This window comes from Empidonax traillii, unplaced genomic scaffold (assembly GCF_003031625.1).
Source record: "Empidonax traillii isolate 1590-97213 ecotype Southwest subspecies unplaced genomic scaffold, ASM303162v1 scaffold263:size1499331, whole genome shotgun sequence".
Classification (NCBI taxonomy): domain Eukaryota; kingdom Metazoa; phylum Chordata; class Aves; order Passeriformes; family Tyrannidae; genus Empidonax; species Empidonax traillii.
Genome location: NW_020955456.1, coordinates 668,387 through 680,151, shown reverse-complemented (window position 1 = coordinate 680,151; position 11,765 = coordinate 668,387). Strand labels below are relative to the sequence as shown.

General features: G+C 44.2%; 1 protein-coding gene across 5 annotated transcripts in view; it reads right to left on the bottom strand.

Annotated features, from left to right (window-relative positions):
• The window catches only part of SDK1 (sidekick cell adhesion molecule 1), a 385,943-nt gene that overhangs the window by 40,724 nt on the left and 333,454 nt on the right, over window positions 1–11,765 (bottom strand). For 4 of the 5 annotated variants that reach the window (XM_027889459.1, XM_027889460.1, XM_027889462.1 and 1 more), the window contains 3 exons: window positions 9,291–9,426; window positions 7,366–7,425; window positions 5,207–5,308 (listed from right to left, as the gene is read on the bottom strand). In XM_027889459.1, the coding sequence (XP_027745260.1) occupies window positions 5,207–5,308; window positions 7,366–7,425; window positions 9,291–9,426 (298 nt within the window). The remainder of the gene's footprint in view (window positions 1–5,206; window positions 5,309–7,365; window positions 7,426–9,290; window positions 9,427–11,765) is intronic. The other variant, XM_027889461.1, reaches the window with a different exon arrangement.

Below are 11,765 nucleotides of genomic sequence, written 5' to 3'. Positions count from 1 at the left end.
ATCAAGGGAAGATACTGTCCCTGGGCTGACAGGTTTTACACTGCTGCAATGTGAAATGGCCACGATAATCCTTCCCTTCCCTCCTCCAGTGGCATCTGGGATGGAACTGCCCACCCAGCTCTTGCAGCTGTGCCAGCAGCAACGTGCTCCATATCTGCATAGGCACAGTCAGCCCACGTGTCCCACAAAGATAGGAGAAAACAGCCACGGGGGCCACGGCAGCTGATTGAAGCTGCCAGCTCTAATGCGCTGAAACGTTGTCATTCCTCTCCCAGGCTGTTAACAAGGAGGCACAGGGGACTGCTCTGCTCAGCATCTCCTCTGCTGTGTTTGGGGCAGGGAAGGAGATAAAGCTGCTGTGCTGTAAGAGAAAGGGGGACCCAAGGTGGTGCTGGGGGAACCCCTTCTGCAGAAAGTGACCTCCGATGGGGAGGTGGCACCACGTGGGGTGTTCTGAGTGAACACATCAAAGAGCGAGGCTGGGGGAGATGGAAACACACAAGGACAAGCCAACCTCCTCTGCCACAAGCACAAGAGACAGAGGGACATTGTCCCAGCACAGATAACCAGGTAAGGAGGGATGAGAGCTCTGTGCTAGAAGCAGTTTATGAAGGGAGTCAAGTCTTTGCTTCCTTACAAGGGTTCTCTGTTCTTATCATGGCTTCCTCCCTCACTTTAGCCTTCTCTTTCCCAAACCTAATTCACTACATTTAGTCTTGGAGCTTTCCAGATGGTCTCTGTTTCTTGCCTGCAAAATACTGGAGATAGTCAGGCAGCTCCAAGTGCTTCTGCTGACATTACTGGCAGAGCAGATCTTCCCTCCCTGTGTCAGCTACGGGTGAACAAAATGAATTTTGTGAAGTTCATGAACACCTGTGGAGCTGCAGACGGGAGGGCAGATGAAAATAATTGCAGATAACAGGAAGAAATTTGCTTTGGTGTCTGCTGGCTTTGCACCAAGAGGTAGATTCAGCTTTTGAAGACACAGGTAAGAAGCAGTCATCCCTTTCTCCCATTCCTGTTCCTTTCCAAGCTACAGTTTCACTTGGAAGAAAGTGAGAAGGCCAGGAGACTTTCTCTGAAAGATGATGCTACAACCAAGGCACCACTTCAATGGGGGACTTGTAAAGAAAGGGATCTGTCTCCCAGCTCCTTTTACTCCTTGCCTTTTCCATTACAGAACCAACTCTCAGAGATCATCATTAAAAAGAACAACAATAACAACCCAGCCCCATCAGCTCTTGTGAATTCTGAAGGTCACCAGTGTCACCATCAGTTATAATGACACACATCACTCCCCTCTTCACACAAATGGATTTACAACCTGTTTAAAGGCTAGTGCCTCTCGGAGCACTTCACCCCTTCTGCCCACCTCCTCTCTCCACACATGTATTCTACTCCAGCAGCAGCTGCTGGGAGAAATGATGAATTCCATTATTTCTCATCCAAAACATCTTTGCAGTATATGGGAGAAGCACTGAAAGCTGCAGGCTCGTTAGCACAGCATTTGTATTGCCACCTTTTATTTTATTCACCTTCCCAAATTAGGTGAAGCACGGCTGCCCCAAACCTGTGATTTCTGCTTAATTAAAATGCAGGCAGTGGAGTCTCCAGAACTCCAGAGCCCACCACACAATCAGGTAGTGACAGCGACCTGGTAGAATAATGCTCTTGATATAGTGGCTGCTCTAACAGAGTCTTAATTTCAGTCGAGCAGAACAGCACCTCTGGTAGCAGCTGCGTTTCGGGCTGGGATGAATATCAGTACCCAGCCTCTCGCTGAACACTCACTGCCTTCCCAATCAAAGCCAGCATCCCTGACAGCTGAACTGTTAAATGAATTAACAAGGCAAAAAGGGGGCTTGCCAGCGGGGCTGCGACTCCCTTCCTAATTTCTGCAAGTGGTGGCTTTCAATTTTTCTGTCATTTGTCAGGAGATGCACATGGTTCCCTAATGAGCAGGGCAGAGCTGCAGCCAGCTCGAAAAAGGCAGCGTTAGAGGATCTTCTGGTCCGTGGAGGAGAGGGAGCCAGATGCTTGAGGCAGGTGGGGGAAGGACACGGGCTCTGCTCAGAACGAACAGGCAGCACGTCCTTCCAGCTGCACTGAGCTCAAGGACTCGCAGCCTGCTCTCCCAGCACGGGGAAGAGCTGCTCTCCACACCACACTGGTCTCCACACTCCCCACCAGTGAGCTTTGCCAACATCCAGGCAGAACTCAAAAGGGAGCCTTTGATGGGGCTTTGATCTTATGGGCTGCTATAAAAAGGTTTAGCTCCACCTGGAGAGTACAAAACCAAAACCACCACCAAACAGCCTCCCAAAAGACCCAAACCACTTGCATTCAGCTTCCCTATTCACCAGGCATACAGAGGTCTGTTACTCATACCTGGCCCATGGCCTGCCAGCAGGTTGTTCTCTCCCAAAATTTCCACCTGCCCATCAGTCAGAGGCAAGGAAGAACTGAGCACTCAGGCTGCCCAAAGAGGATGTTCTTTTGGCTGGGGTTCAGCTTCATAGCACTTAAGGGCTGGAGAGAAACTCCCCATTTGGGTATTTTTTGCTCATCTAATTGGAAAAATTTGCAGAAGGTTGGTTTTAATGGTTTTTTCTTCTCCAAGTTTTTCAGGTGGATCCATTGCCTACTGGAACTTTTATTACAAAAATCCAGATACAACAATAGGAAAATCTTCAAATCTAACAGGGGAGAGCACCAGAAGGGCGGAAGGAATCACAGACACTTCTGCATCATTCATCTGGCTGCACCAGACATAGAAGCTGAACAGCACATCAACCACCAGCAACATCAATACCCAAGAGAAATGGGTATTTTGACTGAGCTGGCCTAAGCCCAGTGCATTTCCCCAAAGGCAAGTGCTGCATATTCCTTTTTACGACCAAGAGAGGAATGTTCTTGCACCTCCCAGAATTACTGCAACACCTATGGCAGAATGAAGCACCATTTAACAGCACTGGGACATGAGTTATCTGGGAGCTTCAGACCAGGGACTGGTCACCTTTAGTCACTTTGTGCCCAGTGCTTTGCCTGTGTCAGCAACTTGTTGTTTATTGGGAAGCTTTTCTCTATTTTTAACCTGGATGCCCCGTTGCTGGAGCTGAGCAGACCCATTTTTTCCCCAGCTTGCTGCTTAACTGCCTTTACCATGAGGAAGAACATTGAGCAAACAATAACAACAAAAACTTGTATTTCCACAGCACACTTTGACTCAGAGGTGTCACAAATCAATTTAAAACTTAAATTGCAGTACCAGCTCCAATCACTTTACTCACAGGATAAATCACAGCCTGTTCTGGAGGTGGAAGAAGCAGTTATATAACAAAGCATAATAACTTCACACAACAGGAGTGAAAATCGGCAGGAAGATCCTACATTCATCATTTCTACCACATGAACCTGGATTGTCCCTTACCAGAGGTGAACTCAGCAACTCTAAAGCAAACCCATCCAACTCATGCTACAACTTCAGATACATCAGTCCTGCCTGTGACAGGAGATCTCCTGGATATCATGGAACGGTTTGTGTTGGAAGGGACCTTAAAGCCCATCTAATTCCAAACCCCTCTGAGGGGCAGGGGCACCTTCCACTTGGGAGTTGTGGAAATATCTCAGTTTCCTCTCAAGTTTATCTCCTCCCATTGCCCTGTTCCCTGTCTGAGTTATTATAAGGAAGACCTGGACAGTGGGATTAAAAGACACGATATAACAGCATTTCCTTGTGTTCCCCAGCTGATTTTCCGTGCTGTGTACATGTGTTTAAGTGCAGGCACTGGCTCCATTTGCAGCAGCGAGATATTTAGCTCTGAAACAAAAATGTATTTTGAAGCCAGACACAGTTGGCTCCACTTGGGACTTTCTTTGCTGCAGTTGCAGAAGTAAGTTGGAGCAGCAGCAAACTAGAAAAAAATGTAAATATTGCCAGCTGTCTCTCCAGAACCATGCTGCTCTGATTAATTTATGATGTTTTCAAAGAAAGATGGTGAATGTTACACCATATTTGAAATGAAAAGGTTAAGTAGAGTTTAAAGAAAATACGCAGTAGAGTTTAAAAAAACTCCTGCTTTACTTAGTTTTGAGCTATAGAATATTTAATGAATAACAATGAAATGAATTAGTGCTGGGTTTGATAGCTTCTACATCCCACAGCCCTGAGACAGAGCAACAAAAGTGTAACCAGACCCGTTCTCCAAAGCAGGCAGAACAACAGGAGGGTGTGTGCTGCCTCTTCTTGTTCTGAGCTTCAAAAGATGCTGCTGCACAAGCTGATACCAGAACTAACAACTATTTTGGTGGCAGCCTCTCCCCAGTTGGGGTCCCCAGAAATACAGCCCTGCTGCGGGGCTGGGGGCAAGACATCAGCTATTGCAGCCCTGCCCTCCCCAGCTGCAGTTACTGAGAGAACAGACTCAGCTCTGGGCTGTCTGGGCTCTGCAAAACCACCCCTCTCACAAAGCACCCAAGGAAATGTCTTCTTAACTGTTTCGTGCTGATTTCCACCTCCAGCCTTCCACTGGAGGGATTTCATAATGATCAAGTTACAATTCATAACAGACACGTGCACTAAATCCACAGTGAGCAAAGGCACGAACAGACCGTGACCAGTGACCGTCAGCCACTGACCACCAGGTTCTGAAGGGGCTGGACGGTACAACAGAGCCTGCAGGTTTCAGAGAGCAACCTTTATCAGTGCCTCCAGAGCCAGCATTAAACTGGACACGGTGTCTTCCTGCTTCAAGAGCATAAAAATACAGCCAGGTGTGGTGCAAGGCAATGTCTCTACACGGCGAGTTATAAAATAAAAGAACCAGACTTTCCAAGCCTCCCTTGTTTTGTGGTTTTGTTTCTTTTCCCTTGTGGCTTTCCTGTGCTCCACTTTTCACTTCTTTAACTTGAGTCAATTTTTCCCTCCAGCTAATTTGGTATGAACAGCCATCCTCCTGCAACTCCAAAAATATTTTCTTTTCTTTCTTTCAGATGCCCTTTCTCCCCTTGTTCGTGCAGAGCAACTGGCTTTCCAGTGGCAAGAAGCTGTCAGTGCCAACCTGCTCCAGGAGAGGAGGCTACAAAAACTGTGTGTGTTTTCAAATCATCTCCTTCATGGGCAATATTAAGTATTATCTGGAGAAATACTAAAGCATGCCAGTACTTTAAAAAAAAAAAACCCAAAACCAATTTTCCTTTTACTTACCTGCTTCACCCACAAACACTTCCACCGGTGTGCTGGTAGGGCTCTCACCAATGACATTGTATGCTGTCATTAGTACTTCATATCTCTTGTATTTTTTCAACTCTGAAAAAGTAAAATATTTTGTATCACTATTCTATCTTATCGTTTACACTACATCACAGATAGTTTTTAGACTCCAGCACCTCTTTGTCACCATACTTCTCTCTTGGGAAACACAGCAATGGAACAGTACAACAGTGCAATGTACTCCATCCTTCCTTAATTCACGGCAGGATTTGCATAATTAGGAAAGATATTTGTGTTGAAAAGGTAGGATTTTTCAGTGCTTCCTTAGTGTTGCTCCAGTAAGAGGAATAAGGATTTCTCCTGGAATATACCCCTTTCTGACAAATATCTAGCTGGAGGAACATCTCTAGGTCATTCTTAAGGACACAAAACGGCTTTGAATGTCAATATGTGGGCTCCTTTCCATCCCTACTGATAGTAAAGAGCTACAAGGTTTGCCCTAATCCCAGGGACATTCACCTAGGGAGGCATTTGGCAACTGTGCTGCTCAAGAATGCCCCAGGTGAAGCAGAGTGCAGAGGAAAAACTGCAGAGGGGCATCTGGAATCCCATTCCAGCTACTCCAAGGGGATCTTTCTCCTTCAGCGTGACCACAGCCTGACCAACAACCACGAAGAGAAAGAAGAATTTGAAGGCTGGACGCCATTTGGCCACCAGGCACCAAATTCCTTTGCTGACACAGAGAAACTACTCTGCCAGATGAGGCAGGAGAGTGAGAGAAGCGTGAAAAAAAATCCAGAAAACCCAATTGTATGCGGGTAATTAACTGATGCAAACGAGGGTGGAGTAGAATCACGTCAACGTCATTAGGGGAGGCAGCGCCTGAGCAGTTTCAGATTTTGCATTTTCAGGATGAAAGAATCAATCCTAACAGATATATTTATCATCTACAATATTTAACAGGGAAATTAGAGCAAGAGGGCGATCAATAATATAAATTGCCCTATTTAAATGAGGTTTGAATTAAGACACGCATGGCCAGGGGTCCAAATTTCTCCCTTTGCCAATAATTTTCCCTGCTATCTATGAATCAGATAGTCCCCTTAACTTGGTGGCTGACAGTATGCCATTGGTTTGGTAAGGTTCAATGAGCCTGATTAGATAAGTTTTTCTAATTTCAGTTTCATGGAAGTGTTTACAAGTGTTGTGCTCCCATATCTGACTCCGAGTCCAGCATCATTCCTCAGTTTCGGGCATACTGTAAATGACATCTGATACATCCCTCATTTTTTGATGCAACACCACTGAACTCAGATGGACTGCAAAACATGGAGCAAGGAAATCAGCAACGATGGTGCTAAATCTATAAACAAACAAAACACAGCAAGATATATAACGGATATAGTAGCGGGCAGCTTGTACAGGGAAACTTTGATTTTTATTTATTTTTATTTGGCCATGAAAAAGCCACAAGGGAGATTTTTGTGTTAACTGGATGGGGAAGAAAATGGAACACATAAGAGTTCATGCATGCAGCTTGCAGTGGGGATAGGACTTCATGTTTTTTGTTGTGGGTTTTGTGTTTTTTTTTTTTTCTTTTTTTTTTTAGCCCATCACAATCTGTGACTCAAAAGCCTTGGGCAAAACCTATCTAGTGAACCATCATCACCACAAAGCAACTTGCCTTTTAACTCTGTCGAATGCTATTTTATTCATTTCCAATTGAAAACACCTCTGGAGATGCACATAAATTCACTGGGCCCTCTCTAAACTGGCCCCGTACTCCATGGAATGCCTGAGCATCGCAGTGCTTGAATCATAGGACTAATGATGTGCTACAGCTAAGCTCACATGGATTGCAAAATATGTAGCAAGCAAATCAAAATTCATTTAGCATCAGCAATACTGGGTTGTTACAGTCAATAATGTTTTACCTTCCCAGCAGCCACATTTTTACAACAGCTACCTACTTGCATCATCGATGTCTCTTGGTGTAAGGGAAGCAAAGGCTTAAGGAAAAAGAAACTGGAGAAAGCAGAATCATTAATCTGTGTTGATTTCTGCTGGATCCACTGAGGAGAGCCATAGGAGCTTGCCCATGGTGTATTTTGAACCATTACAAAGAGTCTCATCTAAAGGCAATGTGCACTTACGTGTTAATTCATACGTCGTTAATGCAGAGCTGCTGTTCACTGTCTTGAAGCTGCTTTGGGCTATTCAGGGTAAGCAAAGCAGAAAGCTTGTTACAGTGCAAGGAAATAGTTATTGCAAATGATGTACAGCAGAGACAGAGGCAAATGAGGCAGCACACCCATACACAGTTTAAGCTGCAGGACTATACCTTGAAGGGCAATAAAATCACATCACTCTCTCGTAACACATCAGAAGCGTCTCGCTCACACGGGGCTGTTTCATTTCCTCCTCAAACAGAGGAACTCACAAATACACAACACAAAAATGTTCTGACTTTCACATTAAACAGAACAAACGAGGAAAAACGAAACCATTTCTAAGGGGGAAAACTCTGAACGGGGCATTACATCCTGATTTCTCAAGATGCGAAATTCAAAACCTGAAGAGCTGCAGGGGAAAGACCTGGAACGTGGGCCAGAGAGCGAACACTTCCATTAGGACAGGACCTGTTTCTTTAAGTGTGAGTTAGATTTCCCACAGTTTCACTTAAAGAATTCAATATTCCTGCTGTGAGTGAATTGTAATAATATGCTAAGCTGTGCAAAACTGCGGGTCAGTGAGGAACAGAGGTGTTCTAAGGTGAGAATTATGAGGAGAAAGAGGGAGATTTATCTGAAAATACACTTGTCTCCACCCCTTTCTCTCTCCCTCTCTCGACTCCCTGGAGAGGTACAGCTCGTTTTTTGTACTCTACAGCTATTAGGAACATTGCTGCAGGGCCACGAGAGAAGAGGGAAAAGAGGAAACTGGTTGGTTTCACAGGCTCCCTGGCTTGTGAGAGCATCCAAAATCATTACTTCATGATAATGTACATAGTCAGTCATTCAGCTTTTGTCTGGGAAAATCCCTTATGCTCCTATAAGAGCTTTACATCTCTACTCTGTCCTGGTTAAAACTGCACAGTCTGAGAAATCTCATTAGCACTGACCATGTAAGTGAGGTCACAGTTAGGTGCTTACGTTATATTTAAAGCATCCACTTCTCCCACACCCTCACAAAAATTCACTCCTGCTTTTGTAGAGATCACTTTTATGGGTTCAGGGTTCATGGAAGATGATGTAAGATATTAAAATAGTCTCACTCAGCCCTATTCTACTGCTCTTGGAGCATTATCTTATTGTGAATATTCCACTGACATTGAACAGGACAAAAGCTGGTCTCTCTGTGAGCCCATCTCATTGCTGGACCATATTTTTCAGGCTCCTGAGTGCTCACATCTCTGCCTTCCATCACCTTATTCTGCCTATTCTTCCCTCTGATTTCCTTTTTAGTCTTTGTCTAAAAAGTCTTTTCATTTTTCTATTATTCCTCTCCCTCTCCACCTTCTTTCCACGTGAGCCACAAATCCTTGTGACTAACATGGAAAGCACGCACCTAAAAATTCTTCCTCATCCTTGCTGTTTTCTTCTAAAATATGGGCAAGAGCTTCGAAATTGTAAAAATTCTATTTAAAAATTCTCCTCAGCTGTCTCCTCACACAGTAAAAAGAAAAACAAAATGCCAATTATAAAAACTACTGAAAAAAAATAGCGAGAAAGAAAAAAGTTGCCAGCTGAGGAAAATGAAGTGTCTTTCTTTTGTCTAATGGCAGGACAAAGTATACCAGAGTAATCATGAACTAGAGGCAGTGAAAAGCAGGAAATCAGAGGATACCTGGGGGACAGAACATCAATTCCAGCATGCTGGCACAGATTAGCATGGACCATTACAATGCTGATCACACAGGAGTTACTCGCATTTTTCAGCATCTTCACCCTGACTGTGTAAATCCAAAATCATCCCCAGCACTCTTAGACTTCCATGGGGCAAGAGGGCTTATAGTGTCTGGTGTAATGACAGATTACCATTCTGGGATATTTTAGGGTCCAAACTACAGCAGGCTTACGTGTGAGCTCTGCCCTTAGAGCTGAAGGGTTCTGGATGTTTTTGGATTCTGTTCCAGGTCCAGCGTCATAATCCAGCTCCCGGTAGTAGATCCGGTATCCCAACAGCAAACCATTCAGACTCTCCACTTTGGGCGGCTGAAAAACATTCATGTTCAGAACAGGCTTGTTAAGATGAGCATTGCAACAAACATCCATCACCGTGAACAGCAGCCGACACAGGCCCTGCGTGAAGGGGGACAGCGCTCTGGTGAAAACGCACATTAATAATGTGCAGGGTGGAAGGTCGTGTAATTTGAAAAACACAAGTTAAAGGCAACTGTGATGATTTCCCTCAGCTGTGGCCATTACAAAACCCCCACCAAGAGCCAAGCTCCTTTCCTTCTTGCTCCACTGAAACTTGTGTGGTGATGAAGAGTATAAATAAGCATGTTCCTGGAAATGCAGGGTGTCAGCCACCAACAGTGGAACAGCCAAACAGTATTTAAACAGCATTTCACTTCTTCAGAGATGAAAAGAAGCAGGCTGTTTTGTTAAAGACAGAATTCCTTTAGTGGGTATTTTCCTTGGGGACTGATCACAGGACATTCTTCATTTGCCATTATTTTACTGGAAGACTGATGAGAAAATAAAAAGGAATTGGTGTGTTCTGGCTTTAATTAGGAAGATGAAACCAGGTCTAATAATGACCTCGTAAAGGCACTTAGAGAGCAGTCACAGGGTGATGGGCTCTGGTGTGTCACACACGTCCTCTCCCACAGGAAAACCCAGGTCTCCTCCCTAACAGCTCTGAGCAATTTGGCCATGGGGTGGCTCAGACATGAGATTTTTTCTTCAGCAACATGCTGGGAGATGCTCAAAGACATAATACCTCAGCAAGGCTTCCTCAGCAGCCCCTCACGTGCTCCTTCAGATACAGATACACAGCCAGAACGCTGAAAAGGAGATTTTTGTCTGAGTGGCTTCCTTAAATAGAGACAAGCAAAAGGATTCTTCATGTTTGGGAAAAAAATTACTTTCATGAGCCTAATACAGGCTAAGAACTGCAGAGAAGAAAAGATGCCCTGAGCCATTTATCTTCTAAAGATTCTTGTACTGAAATTTAAGGGGCTGAAACTATAAATGAAAAGGATTTTAATGATGATTTCACCTTTAATCCAGAAAGATCCCTGCCAGCCTTGAGAACTTTACTAAGGAAAAGCCTTCTGCCCATTGTGTAAAAATTAACTGCTGGTATGAAATGCTGTGACAATAGAAGGTAATACCACATGTAATTTTAATGAAGAAAGTAAGGACATTTTTACAGGAAAGGAGGAAGATCTTTGGTAATAACTTGGCATTCTGCTTCCAGAGATGACAAGAATTTTCCATTACTCCATTACAATGGCAAGAGGGGGGAGACAACTGTCCTGTCTCAGAGCAAGGGACTTTGCTTTGGGCGAGGACTGAAGGACTTAAGTGCAGAGACTGCAGTTTATGAAAATGAAAAAAAATTATGTGAATCAGAGTATGAAGAACCTACACAGCAGAAGCTGCTCCTGCAGTGAAGCCACCTTCTTTTGCAGTTGTCCTGCACAGAGCCTGCTGAAAGCAACCCAAATCATCCCAAGACTTCACTTTTCTTCCTCTGCACGGTTGGAGATTTTTTATTCATCGTGATTTCATGCTTGTTATTGTGCTCCATTCTTTAAAGAAGCTCTGACCACCTTTCACTAATATTTAGCATTTGCATTACAGGATGATTGTGTGAATACAGGATTGTGAGGGAACTCGGGAATCATCAGAACTGGGACCTCACCACTGCAGAAAACCACCTGCTTTAAGTACCTTTCACCAAGAGAACAATCTCCACCTGAAAACAGGCTGATTTTTCTGCTTTCCAGTATTCCTGCTGGAAAGCTGTTTCAAGCCTCACTACTTGGGTGGTTAGAAACCCTCATTTAATTTCTAATCTAAATAATTCATAGCTAGTTTCTAACCATTTGTTCCTGTGCTAACATTGCCTTTTGGGTTAAATTGTTCTTCTCCCTGTGGGGTGTTTACTCCTGTGATGTATTTTAGAAAGGGCAATCATATTCCCTCTACGGCTACATTTTACAAGGCAAATAAATCAAGCTCTTGTACAACAGCCTTTCCCAGCCTCAGACTGAGCCCCTTGTCCAAGGGAATAAGCAAATAGAGCAAAGTGCCTTCTCCAGAGCTGCCCAGTGATGTTACTGCTCATGGACCAGCTGAAACGCTCTCCTGTGCAAAGGAGATGAGATGTGGTTTAATGGAAATTACCAGTATCTCTCTCCTGATCATTTCTTTTTTTCTTTTCCAATCTTTCGACTCCCCTCTTTTGTTTTCTACATTCGACAGAAGTTGCTTTAGCCCTGATGGTGCCCTTACAGAGAAGGGCTCCACAGCACAGCAGTGGCCTTCCCCCACTCTGACTTTTCCTATTTTAACTACTAATAATCTTTTTTAAATTAAAA